Source organism: Mastacembelus armatus, chromosome 11 (genome assembly GCF_900324485.2).
Source record: "Mastacembelus armatus chromosome 11, fMasArm1.2, whole genome shotgun sequence".
Lineage (NCBI taxonomy): Eukaryota > Metazoa > Chordata > Actinopteri > Synbranchiformes > Mastacembelidae > Mastacembelus > Mastacembelus armatus.
In genome coordinates, this window is record NC_046643.1 from 103009 (window position 1) to 117713 (window position 14705).

At 37.7% G+C, this 14705-nt stretch overlaps 1 protein-coding gene across 2 annotated transcripts in view; it reads right to left on the reverse strand.

Annotated features, from left to right (window-relative positions):
* The window catches only part of abcf1 (ATP-binding cassette, sub-family F (GCN20), member 1), a 29763-nt gene extending 18511 nt beyond the window's left edge, over positions 1-11252 (reverse strand). The window contains exons 1-14 of one of the 2 annotated variants that reach the window (XM_026300126.2): positions 10976-11252; positions 10106-10152; positions 9910-9987; positions 8608-8722; positions 8488-8522; positions 8308-8394; positions 7625-7669; positions 7347-7436; positions 5575-5652; positions 5393-5488; positions 2614-2736; positions 2361-2461; positions 1871-1956; positions 1645-1784 (exon numbers count right to left, since the gene is read on the reverse strand). In XM_026300126.2, the coding sequence (XP_026155911.1) occupies positions 1645-1784; positions 1871-1956; positions 2361-2461; positions 2614-2736; positions 5393-5488; positions 5575-5652; positions 7347-7436; positions 7625-7669; positions 8308-8394; positions 8488-8522; positions 8608-8722; positions 9910-9987; positions 10106-10152; positions 10976-11036 (1182 nt within the window). In that variant the 5' untranslated portion in view covers positions 11037-11252. Of the gene's footprint in view, positions 1-1644; positions 1785-1870; positions 1957-2360; positions 2462-2613; positions 2737-5392; positions 5489-5574; positions 5653-7346; positions 7437-7618; positions 7670-8307; positions 8395-8487; positions 8523-8607; positions 8723-9909; positions 9988-10105; positions 10153-10975 lie in introns of both variants that reach the window. The other variant, XM_026300125.2, reaches the window with a different exon arrangement.
* Positions 11253-14705: the final 3453 nt, after the last annotated feature.

Genomic DNA, 14705 nt, shown 5'->3' on the forward strand with positions numbered 1-14705 from the left:
GGATTCCGCAATACACACCAATGGAAAAGTTGAAAAATGAGCAAAAACAGCTTAAAATATAAACTGCCAGAAATCAAGAATCAAGATAGATCAAGATATCAAGAAGCTGACTTACAGACTAAAAGTTTAAAGGGTCTAGACCGGTTTAAAGCTGAAATGACGTTTCTAGCCCAAAGTATGACGATTTGGGAAGCTCAAATAAAGAGGAAAGTTTCATGGAAGTTGAAAGTTTTCTCCATAGAAAACCATTATAAAAAAGTGAAAAAAGTTGAATAAAAGAAAAAGTATAAAAGATAAAAAGAAGAAAAGTAATAGCAGAAAAGTCCTCTGAAAGATGCACGTTTTAAAGTTTGAATGGAGTTTCTAGCCCAAAGCGTCTGGAAGAAGATAGCGACCGAAGAAAAGGGCGAAATAATAATAAAGAGCGGAGATAACATAAGTGCTCTCCCACTAATAATAAAGGTTTGGATAACAATAGTGTGAATTCACACTAATAAGTACTGCATTAAGACAGAAACCTGAAGTCAGTCTTTAAACTGTTATAAATGTTTGTGTGGCAGCGGAGTCTCCCTGGTGACTGATTATCCCATGAGGACTCAGCTATTACAGGGAAGGAACCAACAGCCAGGGATCATAATGGGAAGTCAGCTTACTTAGACGACAAGCAGCAAGTTGGTAGCAGACAGTAGAGGAGCTGAGCCAGGCCATGCTTGGCATCGAGAGGGTCGACAGGCATTGGCGCTGAAAAGTGCTAGAGGAGACAAAAGGGGTGGCAATGGAAATGGCCCAACAACATCTCCACTATCAGCTAGACAAGCACAGACCAAGGCAGGACTGCACAGGTAGGTGACATCAACTACACACCAAGTGAAGAGCTAGAGGAAGATAGACACAGTGTCTGCACGAGATGGCTGCAGGAGAAGGAACTGCCAGCTCAGTAACAACAATGCAAATAAATGTGTCAACTGCTGGATGGTGCTTGCGTTTCTGTCCCAGCAGGGCTGGAGATCCTATGGTGGCAGAAAAAATGCCAAATTTTGCAACAGTTTGGGGAATAATTTTTGTAATTATTTATGCTTTGGTTAAATGTTCTAAAAAAACAAAACAAAAAAAACAAAAACAAACAAACAAAAAAAAAAAACAGATCTGTCTTCAAATTTTTCGATTGCCTGACTGCTCAGAATTCTTTAGTGATATCACTTTCTCAGCTCTCACCTATTAATTTTGACCAGTGCAATTTAGTCATTGCAAAATGGTGGCCAAAAATACAATAGTTAAAGTTAAATACATTTTATTTTAATACATTTTTTGGGCACTTGGGTGCAGTAAAACAAGCTGTTAGAACACATCACAAACATTTATCTAGTTCTGGTTGTAGTTTTGAACTGATATGGCATATCAATCAAGTCAAATTAATTTTAAACATGAAAATGTTTTATTTTTATGGCAATCTGCCTGGGCAAAAGTATATTTGTGTATTGATGAACAGGTGGTTAAACTATCCCATTTCAGAACAGGTGAAAAAATAAATCATATGCACAGCAATTGCAGCCCAATTTAAACAGAAGTTAATGGCAATTTATGAAACTGTAATTGGCTTTGAAGTAACAAACCATTACCATTACCAGTACCAAACACACTCACCTTCTCCAGCCTCTCAGCAACACTGTCCTCTCCCTTCTCCAGACGAGCTTGGAGCTGTCTCTCCTCCTCAAGAAGCTTGAGACGGCGGGTGTCTGCCTTCAGCACCGCCTGCACCGCCGGCGTGTCATCAGCTACAACCTCTAACAAAAGCACAAACACATGACGGTTGGTGGACGAGAACAACATGGATGGAGAGAAATGCTGGACATTGTTACAGATTACTTACCCTGTTCGCATAGTAGTACATCGATGTTGGGCGGAATACTGAGAGCTCTGTTGGCTATGTGTTTTAGCAGTGTGGTCTTTCCTTTGCTGGAAGACAAAACCATCACAAGAAAACTCTGTATCAGTTAAAAATACACAAAATGAAGCAAGACATTGGCTACTATACATCATACTATGCATAGTAACCTGGATATTGGTCATACCACAAGGAAAAGTGCTAGAGTACTCATACTTTGTTTCTTGTACAAGGTTGGCACTTGGATGATCAAAATATATGTAGAGTGAATGTCACCTAGTTCATTATGATCAAGGTGTAAAACATATATACCCTTACTTAAGGTTTATTATTCAAACAACTCAATACCTGATTAGCACAGTAATGTCATGGGATGGGATGGGATGGGATGGGATAAGATTTATTAATCCCCAAAGGGAAATTCAGGTCTGTATTCTTAATCATAGCCAATTAAAAAAAACAAAAAGATATTTACCCATTTGGTCCAACCAAACCATATCGTCTTCCTGCCACAATCAGAAGGTCAGCGTTGACAAAAAGTTCCTTGCCGTGAGCGGATATGCTGAATCTCTCCAGCTAAATTACACAAAACATACTTTCACTAAAGAGACTACAGTCTGTTTCTATAGTACATACATATATATATTTTAAGAGTTCATATTTCAAGAGCACAGAATTCGACATTTAAATTGATTCACTGAGAAGAGTCATTGTAATGATAATGGAACCTTAATATCAGAGGCATTCTCAAGCATAGCCTGTCTGGAGGACATCTCAGCCTGGGAAATAGAGAAATCTCCCTCCAGGGCATTCTGAGCACGAACACTGGCCACCTGACGTTCATACTCCATCTATAACAAACAAGAAAGAACCCAAGAACTTAAAACAGAGAAACTGCTTTCACATAATTCGTCCAATTAGGCTAAAATAAGCTACAATAAGCTCCATATTGACAAGATTACACATGTCCTTCTAAATGCCAGGCACTCTACCAGAGGCCTGGGAGTTTGAGGGTTCTGCACAGCATTTTAGCTGTTCGTAGCACTGCACTCTTCTGAACAGAAAGTTTAGCTGTTGATGCTGAATCTGTTGGATCCACTGTCCTGGTTTAAGAGTCACAGCACCAAGTGCTCCTACCACCACTGGGACCACATTGGTGTTCACTTTTCATATGCTCTCCAATTTAGGTCTTGGTATTTCTCCAGTTTCTCATAGGCTACTCCTCATGTTGCTGTCACTTGGGACTTGCTGCATCTTGCCACCACTGCCTTCTATTCCTTGTATACTACCATAATGCAGTTACCTAGTCCCTCCATGTGTCTGGAACTGCAAGACCCAAAGGCTCTGGACTTGGTGGTGGTAGTAGGGGGGATCTAGCCAATACTCAGTACACAATGCCAGCAAATTAGTTGTACCATTCAGTGTATGCTATTCCTGCCTGCAATTTGCACCCTCCCACTATATGTTGCACTGTCTGAGGCTGCTCTGCACGGTCTGCACCTAGCATCCTGTCTATTGTACGACACCCCTGCGTTCTATTGATCTGGTGCTTAGTGGCTGTTCTTGTGAAGCAATGATCAGTACCCCAAGAACTTAGCCCACCCTCTTCAAGCCACCAGTAGGATTTCCCACTGTCAGCTACTTCAGCTCCCTATTAATGGTTCATCCTGTGCCAGATCCTCCCTTGCCATGGCACTTCCTCTGCTTGAGCTTTATTACCTGTCTGAAGATGCCTCAGACATTCACTCAACAGCTCATCTCTGCGTTTCATTTTACAGATTTTCTATATCGATCGATCAACTGATAGATAATGCCTGTAAAAGGGATACAGTGGGGCAAAAAAGTATTTAGTCAGCCACCAATTGTGCAAGTTCTCCCACTTAAAAAGATGAGAGAGGCCTGTAATTTTCATCATAGGTATACCTCAACTATGAGAGACAAAATGAGAAAAAAAAAAATCCAGAAAATATTTAAAGAATTTATTTGCAATTTATGGTGGAAAATAAGTATTTGTTCAATAACAAAAGTTCATCTCAATACTTTGTTATATACCCTTTGTCGGACTTGTAACCTGAAAATTGCAGGTTCGAGTCTCAGGTCCGGCAGGAATTGTCGGTGGCACAGAGTGAATAGCCAGTGCCCTGTCCACCCTCAATACCACGACTGAGGTGAGACCCTTGAGCAAGGCACCGGACCCCCCGACTGTTCCCCGGGTGTGTTTGCACGGTGTGAGTGTGTGTTCACTGCTGTGTGTGTGCACTTGGGTGGGTTAAATGCAGAGCACAAATTCCAAGTATGGATCACCATACTTGGCAATGTAAAAGTCTTTTACATGGACATTTTCTGCAAGTCTTCACAAGGTTTTCACACACTGTTGCTTGTATTTTGGCCCATTCCTCCATGCAGATCTCCTCTAGAGCAGTGATGTTTTGGGGCTGTCGCTGGGCAACACGGACTTTCAACTCCCTCCAAAGATTTTCTATCGGGTTGAGATCTGGAGACTGGCTAGGCCACTTCCAGGACCTTGAAATGCTTCATATGAAGCCACTCCTTTGTTACCCGGGCGGTGTGTTTGGGATCACTGTCATGCTGAAAGACCCAGCCTCGTTTCATCTTCAATGCCCTTGCTGATGGAAGGAGGTTTTCACTCAAAATCTGACGATACATGGCCCCATTCATTCTTTCCTTTACATGGATCTAGCAAACTTCAGCCGGGCCTGGACATGTACTGGCTTAAGAAGGGGGACAGGTCTGGCACTGCAGGATTTGAGTCCCTGGCGTGTTGAGTCCCTGGTGTGTTACTGATGGTAGCCTTTGTTACTTTGGTCCCAGCTCTCTGCAGGTCATTCACTAGGTCCCCCCGTGCGGTTCTGGGATTTTTGCTCACCGTTCTTGTGATCATTTTGACCCCACAGGGTGAGATCTTGCGTGGAGCCCCAGATCAAGGGAGATTATCAGTGGTCTTGTATGTCTTCCATTTTCTAATAATTGCTCCCACAGTTGATTTCTTCATACCAAGCTGCTTACCTATTGCAGATTCAGTCTTCCCAGCCTGGTGCAGGTCTACAATTTTGTTTCTGGTGTCCTTTGACAGCTCTCTGGTTTTGGCCATAGTGGAGTTTGGAGTGTGACTGCTTGAGGTTGTGGACAGGTGTCTTTTATACTGATAACGAGTTCAAACAGGTGCCATTAATACAGGTAACAAGTGGAGGACAGAGGAGCCTCTTACAGAAGAAGTTACAGGTCTGTGAGAGCCAGAAATCCTGCTTGTTTGTAGGTGACCAAATACTTGTTTTCCACCATAATTTGCAAATAAATTCTTTAAAAATCAGACAATGTGATTTTCTGGATTTTTTTTCTCATTTTGTCTCTCATAATTGAGGTATACCTATGATGAAAATTGAAGGCCTCTCTCATCTTTTTAAGTGGGGGAACTTGCACAATTGGTGGCTGACTAAATACTTTTTTGCCCCACTGTATATGTTTCACACAACCTAACTGCATTACCTGTTTCTTTTTCTTCTTCTTCTCCTTTTTACTAAGATTAGCAAATGGGTCATCTTCCTGCTGCTTGTCTTGTTCTGCAATGACATCCTCAGCACTCTGATGGTAACAGCCAAAAACAGAGGTTAACACACATTGATCCAAAGCAGAGAAGGAGAACAGAGCTTTGTGGAGGACAAACATACCATCATCATGTCACCTCCATCACTATCCTCCACCTCATCTTCATCGTCAGTGTGGGATCGCTCAGCAGGTTTGCCTTTCTACATGGACACAGTTAAGCACCGGCTAATAAATTTGTATATTAAGCAGTGTATTTTACCTCTTGCTGGAAAGCTTGGATAATTTCTCCAATTTTTAAATCTGCTAACCTATTTAATGTTTTGAGCTACCTATTTCTCTTTTGCCAACTGTTTTGTAGGTAGCTAAAAAAGTAGTACCAGAGCAACTTGTGAACTTTTGTTGAGGTGCACCATGTCTTCTGCACAATTTGGTTTTCAGAGAAATCACTCAACATAAACCGCTGTTGTAGAACGGGTTAGGTATATTTTTAGATCTCTGTAAAGAATCTGATATGGTAAATCATGTTTCCTCTTTCTAACCTTTCATCTTTTATCTTTTCTTGCAATGTTACATTGGATTCTTAATTGACAATGCATAAACATTTTCTCAGGTTTCAGCAGAGGTATCCCCATTGACATTGTGTCCTATTGGTGTTCCTTGGGGGTCTTTTTTGGGGCTGTTATTGTGTAGTTTGTATTTCAATGATTTTCCAGAGGTGTGTTTGAATGTAAAGTCACAAACGTATGCTGATGACATTGTGTTTTATGTGCATAGTAACTGAGCAGATGAGGAGGCTTTTGAGTTGTTCTTCACCATTAAAAAGAAAGGTGTTTTACCTGATGTTAATGCATATGGTGAAAGAATGCAAACTGTACAAGAACTCACATACCCTAGAGGTATACTTGATCCTCACCTGACATTAAAAAAACATATTTAAGGTGAGGTGGTTAAAGATCAATCTGCAATGTAATGCAGATTACTTCATTTAAGAATGAGGTGTATCGTTTAATACCTAGTTTGACAATGGTTCATATTTTCCTATAATTTGCATTTTTAGATTTATTTTTCCTTTCTGATCGTTGTTTGGTATTATTCTATCACTTGCGTAGTACATAATTAATTTTGTAATTTGCTGGATAGATCATTATAGGTATTTTTTCACTCTGTGCTATTTCTAACTTTATTACTGTATTGGTTTCTAATATTTCTATTGGCCATTATACTGCTGTAGTTGTTTTTCCTGCCCAAGGATTGCAGATAAAATTTAGCTACTAGCTATTTCTGGGGTTGCCACTGGCTACTTCAAATAAACTAAAAAAAAGCTAAGAACCCACACATTACAGGTGCAGGACATTAAAAAGGTGTCGACATATCTTATCCTGCATTGATTTTCAAACATTCTTTAGCTTTCCTTTCCTTTTATGCTCACACTGAACAGATAGAAGAAAAAGGAACCCTGGTCCTACACCTCTTGGAATCCAACAAAGTTAACCTAGGACAAATAAAAGAGTTCTACCTTGCAGCTGGACATTTATGAATCTCATACAGCCCATTTTTAGGAGAGTGTGTGATGTTGCTGTTTTATGACACTATCAGCAACAAAGTAGAAACTGTAATGAGTTTCGGAAGTGCAGTTTATGGCATCTGACAACACAAAAACACTCAAGTTACTACCATACAGCAGGTACCTATTAGTCAGATACATCAATGTTCACAGCTGACATGAGAATATACAGTTTAATCTATTCCTCTTCCAAAACTATGCCTGGGCAATTTCTGTTTAATGGTAGGGTCTAATAATTCAGAAATATGTCAATGTCAAAACCATGCTTAATCCTTACAGTGTCTATTCATCTTAATTCATGTATTTAGAAATATCTCAGTCAACACCAACCTTGGAACTGACTGCTGCCTTTCTGGTCTTCTTTGTAGTTTTCTCCTCATTGTCATCCTTTTCTGCATCATCCTCCTCATCACTTGCAACCTGATACACAGGTTACACATACATCATTGTAAGCAAGCATCTCTGAAAACAATTCAGACTGGAGAAGACCTGTATGTCAGATCAAGGACAGAATCTCACATGAGAAGATATTTAAAAAAGAAAGTACTGTGGGATGTGGGAAATCAATGACATATGATAGAAAAAGGCTTTCCAACACTCACCTTTACCTTCAAGGCCTTTGATTTTTCTTTTTTGTTGGTCTTCTCGACCTCCTGTATAAAACACACACCAACATGTATAGACATACGCAATACAAGAATGTTGGATTTTCACGTCTGTAGTGGCAGAAAATTCACATAAAAAAACACCTCAAATATTTTACAAACAATATCAAGTTTAACTATCAACTTACACATGGTAGAAACACATTTATTTGTATTGGAAGAACCGGAAGAAGGGTCGTTTAAGTTACTAGCCAGATTAGTCATCAATGTGCTGTTACTAAGATGTTCTGCTCAACCTGCTGCCTTTTGTATTAGCATGTATAAAGAGATGTCAACAGTAATGACTTCACTAACTCGAAAACCTGCTTTTCATACATTTATAACCTTGACACAGAAGTTTATCAACACAGACAACAATTTAACAGGGCATATTCAGTCGTCCTAGCCCTGAAACAATTTGTTGTCAATTAGTTAAGACAACACTCATGGTTCAAAGTCCCCCTACCATTTCTTTCTCTCTCTTCTATTTTGGATGATGATGAGAACTGGTTTCATGTCAATTTCAGCAAATGTCATAAAATGTGAGAATTAAAGTTATATCTTGTTAGCAGCCCAAAAGGTATTGTCAATTCTACTCACTAATGCTGCTTTTGGTTTGTGCTTATTTTAAGCCAAGCAAACTGTACCTTTGTAGCTGATTTATCTACTTTATCCACATCAGACTCATCCTCATCACTCTGGCTCTGACTGAGAACAGCAAAGATGTTTCTATCCTGAAGGGGACACCAGAGATGCTTTACACTGCCAACAAAAAATCAGGAGGGTAGAGGTGAAGCACAGTGTGCTAATGCAAACTTATGACAAACCTTATTCTTCTTGTTTCTTTTACTGGGAGAGACGACTGAGGAAAGGAAAGACAAGCACACTGGATAAGAGTAGAAATCTGAGAATAAAAACTTAAATTGTTATTCAGTAATAAAACATACCTTGCTCATCATCTTCATCACTTGCTTGCACTGAGAGCTCTTTCAGCTTCAGCATGACATCCTCATCTATATCGCCACATTTTCCTTTCTGCCAATCTTTCTTCTTTTTCTGAGTCTGAAAAGCACAGATTCAACTTAAAATATCACAATATTAAAAAAGTAATTAAATGGTCATAAAAAGCCTTGGAAAGTAAATGGTACTAACAAGGAAGAGCTAGGAAGAACATCTTGGAACTAATTAGGTTACTTGGAAACAGGTCAGTAACAGGTTTGGGTATAAAAAGAGCATCTTAGAGAGTCAGAGTCTTTCAGATGTAAAGATGAGCAGAGATTCATCAATCTGTGAAAAGCTGTATCTATAAATTGTCGAACAATTTCAGAATAATGCTCCTCAATATAAAAATTTTTACAGAAGCTTCGAATTTGCTGTTTAATGAGAGATTTTGATTTTATTATACTGCAAACAACCTGTTGTTGTTTTACTCCACAATTATGAATATTATTCACTTAACTCTACAAGTATTAAAAGACCCCAAAATCTGGGTACATTAGATGTGAAGTTTCCTAAAATAACATCAGTTTTTAGCCTCAACAGTCTAGATATTTAACAGATGTTAGATAAAGATGTATAAAATATATTTAAAGATGTTTCCTGACAAATCAGGATCAGATCTACCACAATGTAAATGTTTCTGACTTGCTGTACAGACAGCAACTTTCCAACAGTTGGAAAGGTCCTAAACTATCTGACTCAACTGCAGCTTTCCAGAATACAAATATCTCAGCATCACTGTCCAGTGAAGAAGACAATACAACTAAAAATTGCTAGGACCACAAAACAAAAGGAATTGCCACAAGACAACTGAAATCTGTACTATTGCCTGATGAATCCAAATTTTAGATTTTTTTGATTCCATGTACTGTGTTCTTTGTGAAGCAGAGAAAGTAGACTCCACAAGTATTTGGCATACATGTTTCCGACAATGAAATACAGAACAGGAGGTGTAATGGTGTGGAAGTGCTTTGCTGGTGTGTGATTTATTATGAATACACAGCACATTTAACCAGCATGGATACCAAAACATCCTGCAGTGACACACTAACCATCAGGTTTATGCTTAGTGGGAAACATTTGTCTTTCAAGTCTGAAATAGGATCTATAATGAATATTAGACAATAAGACAAAACAAAAATAACTCAAAGACACAAGAAAACTTTTGCCACTGCCTTGTTATAAATCACATAAAATGACCCCTTTCAGTTGCTTAAAGTATAAAGACCTATTTTCAGGGTAAAGATTACCTGTTTTCCTTGTGTGTCTTTCATAGCAGCTTCATCAGCCTTTTCAGATTTGCTATTTATGGTGAGTTCCTCAAAGAACTGATGAAAAACAATCACACAACAAAGGCAATGAGACCCTTTGTGCCACAGAAATACAATATAAGATATAGAACATTCTAATAATTAGTAAGTAAAATAACCTATTGTAAGTACTCACACTCTTTTTTTCCTTTTTATCTTTCTTCCCCTTTTTCACTGTTTTTTCTGTTGGAGGAAAACAACTTTTTTTATATCACAATAACATCAGTAACCAAAGTATTTAAACTACCACTATAATTACAATCCTAAATAAGAGAATCTATTTGAGAAGAATGCCATTAATTTGTCCAGTAAACTGTTGTTGATGCTTCCCGTCGTACCTTGCCACAGCTGAATTGTGCTTTGTTGGTCATTGTGAAACATTTGCTACAAACCTTTACTGTTCAAAGATTGTTTAAATTCATTTAAAGCCATTGTCGGCCAACTGAGCCTGGTGTATGTTTTAATACTGTTTACACCAAACTTAATTCATAAATATAGTGCGTAACGTTAAACAGAAGCTTCTTTGTGGATACACACCTGCCATGTTATTTTGGTGTAATCTACCCTATGCTGACACCGCGATACCATTACACAAAAGCTAGCTAAATTCTTGTCAAGCGCTAATTTCCCTCTTTTTGACACAATAAAGAACAACTTACATCAGCTCCAACGTTAAACTGTTATTGAAAGTAACGCCTTTAGCTATAACGTTACTAATCACCTTAAATCTGAAAGTCCCAGAAGACAAATTAGAAAGTTTCGTGAATCAAGTTATAGTCGTTTATGAAAAGATGTAATATTAGATCACATGACATTATGTCATTAGCAATAAGGAATTCAAAATGAAAACTGAAGGTTTCCAGAGGGAGTTTGGCGTAACTGACACTGCTAACGTCAGATTAACTGTAGCGATGGCTTAGTTGTATTAGTTAGCTAGCTATAACGCTACATGGCCTATTGGCTAGCTTCTCAAGACGTACTAACATCACCGTCAACGTTATCTCACCAGCTGCCGGGACAACTTCGTCGTCCACCCACTCTGCTTCCCCTTTAGTTTTTTTGGGCATTTTGACAATTGCTATTGCGACGATATAACAAACTCAACTACGGCTCTTTTCTATCCAGTAACGTTTATGAGAAACACACGTGTCACGCGGCCCAACGACGTAATGCTACAGATGCCAGATTACTGACGTCAGAGTTTCAGTCCATTTTCTTCTGCTTGCCAAGGGCTTGATATGCTTGACAATTGTCTCTACACGATCTGTACCGGAAACACAAAATTCAGGTTTAGGTCTGCGCATGTGCGAAATTCACGCCACTTCCTGTCATCGCTAACATTTTATGTACGGCTTTAAAAATTTATTTTAAAAGAAGAAATTCCTGACAGAAGGTCGGAAAGTGAACCGGGCGTCTTCGACAATTACCATCAATGAAATTAAATAAAGATACTTATATATACACATCTGTATTTCCCAAATTGTGTCTAACAAAGTTAAACAATTCAGCTTAGTTTTAATTTCCTCATTTATTTATTTTAATGAAGTAAATTTGTGCCACATATTAGCCTTCACAAATGTTTAAAAGTAGTTATTTCTTATTAACTTATTAACGCTTTAAAACAAACGGGCATTAATGCTGCAACCATTTAACAAACCAGGAAATATTTCAAAGCAGCATAACAAACAAATATAGCTATAAAAAACCAAATAAGTGTATAGAAAAAGATTAAACTGCATTACACAAGGCGGATCGGGTCGCAAGTGTAGAACAACAGCAGTTTAAATACTCGAAACTGCCGTAAATTGTTTCGACTTATTTCATACAGGAAGTAGACACCGTTTCGCACATGCGCAGTACAAATCGAGTTTTCGGTACAGAATTTTATTTTTTTTTGTCTCCAAACTTATTTCCATTAAACAAACAAAGGAAACAACATACAGAACAGACACAAAGCATATATGGGGGGAAGATAATTTAGCACTACAATAGACAAATGGCAAAAAAGCAGCACTTAAAATATTAAAATAAGGGAGACTTAGAAATAGAAGCCCGTAGTTTCTTGGCTTTTTTGCTCAATTTAACCATAAATCTCAGCGATTTAAAGTAATTAGTAAAATAATTTAAAAAATAAGAGAAAGAGGGAGTACAACCATTCCGGCCTACACCTAAATCCTAAAAAGTGTGAACTTTTCGCAATTCACAACTGTGACCTTAGAAGTATAGCTAACATCCCAGTCAACAACAAAGTCAAATATATTGGTCTAGTTTTAACTAAAAATTTGCTGAATAGGGAGGAACTAAATTTCAATCCTCGCATCGTAGCCACTCAGAAATCTTTAAATCATTGGCTCTCACATGATTTATCATTTCTAGGCCATATTCTCTTATCTAAAACAGAAGGATTATCTAGACTTGTATACCCTTGCCACTCTTTGTATCTGTCTAAATTTATCAGATCATATTACTCCAAAATTTTGAATTTTATTTTGAAGAACAAAGCATCTTCGTAAAACACAATTAATTAAAGATTATGAAAATGGGGGTTTAAAAGCCACAGATTTTGAATCTTTTATTGCAGCTCTTAGAGCCAAATGGCTTAAAGATTGTATTTCCCAACCTCAATCAATATGGTACCACATTCCCAATAGTTTGTTTAATAAGGTTGGAGGGATTAATTTTCTGCTTAAATGTGATTTTTAGATCACAAAAATTCCTGTGAAATTATCTAATTTCCGCAAACAAGCCCTTAATTTTGGCAAAATGTTATTTTCCCACAATTTTTCACCCCATAATGCACTGCTGTGGAATCCCTTATTCAAGGGATTGTTTAGACATTTCTTTGCGTAAAAAATCATTTTCCTTTTATCTCTCCTTTCCTATTGTTCCTAAAGTTAAAGAAACCCATTTTAAATTAGCCACAGCAATTTACCCTGTGAATAATTTTTTACAAAAGCACTTTAAATTTGAAGTTAATCCACGTACCTTCTGCTCTAAAGAACCTGAAACTATTGAACACTTATTTTTTAATTGTCCCTTTGTTAAACGTTTCTGGTCTAATATCCACAATTGGCTGCCTTTAAAAATAGACAACATTCCTGTTTTTTCTTATATAAATGTAATCTATTTTAATGATGTCTCTGATACTGTCAATCCTGTGTTACTTTTGTTTAAGTTTCACATACACGCATGTAAGTTGTACTCCCTCTTTCTCTTATTTTTTAAATTATTTTACTAATTACTTTAAATTGCTGAGATTTATGGTTAAACTGAACATAAAAGCCAAGAAACTATGGGATTCTATTTCTAAGTCTTTCTTATTTTAATATTTTAAGTGCTGCTCTTTTTTTTTTTTGCCATTTGTCTATTGTAGTGCTAAATTATGTTTTTCCCCATATATGCTTTGTGTCTCTTCTGTATGTTGTTTCCTTTGTTTGTTTAATGGAAATAAAGTTTGGAGGAAAAGAAAAAAAAAACAACTACCACGTCTGGCGAAATTCAAGAAGAAACTCTTCTTCTGTGTTAAACAGCAGTGGACACCCTGGTTTTGCATTACTGCCATCTTGTGTCACTACTCCTTGCAACTGTTCTGTTACTCTACAGACTTTTCTATTTATTAGTCTTCAGTTATTCAAATAACATCCTTCTTCCCTTCTTTCACATTCTAAAATATTTCTTAAACTGGTTTCTGACGGTTTGAATTTCTGTAAGGGAATAACAACTGTTGCCCTTTCCACTAAATATTTTCTGCATGAGATGATAACGTGCTGTAGCCTACTGTTACCGTTTCATCTTCCTGATAAATTCTACACTAACCTTTTGAGTGTTTTCCTATAATAGTGTGCTGCTGGGATTACTACAACCAATGCAATATTGAAGTATTATTACTTGTTCTTTCTTTACTGTGTTCCTTGTTGCTTCCTTTGGTTTCAGAGTCCCACTTCTGTAATTTCGTTAAACACAGGACTTCCACCTATACATCCATCCATTTTCTATACCCGCTTATCCTTTAATCTAGGATCTGCTGGAGCCTATCCCAGCTCTCTTTCAGGTGGATGGCAGGGGTACCAGTCCATCACAGGGCCACATATAGACACACAAAGACAAACAACCAAACACACTCACACTCACTCCTATGGGCAATTTAGAGTCACCAATCAACCTAACATGCATGTTTTTGGACTGTGGGAGGAAACTGGAGTACCCAGAGTAAACCCACGCAAGCATGGGGAAAACATGCAAACTCCACACAGAAAGGCCGGGTTGCAAACCCACGACCTTCTTGCTGTGAGGCAACTGTGCTAACCACTCAGTCACCATGCTGCACACATGACTTCTTCTCTCAGATTATGCTAATTGAATGTCTCTTTTAATTACCTTAACTGCAATCCCCAACTTTCTTGGGAAGTACATAGCTTTTGTTTTTTTTACATTTAACATTTAAATGCTCGTTTTATGCCCTATATTTCAACCTTATTAATAGGCTACTTTCTTCCATTTTTCTGACTATATGATATATTTATCCATTGCTTCCATAAAAATACATCATCTGCAAACAACAATCTCGCAATATTGACTATTACATTTGCAAAGATATTATTAGTGACGACAGAAAATACAGTTGGACTCCTGAGTTGTCCCATTTTCCAACACGTATTTATCTGACATTTCCAATCCTACCTTTATTTATTCTTTTTTTAAAGTTATTGACCCTATTGAGCCAGGATATCTCTTTT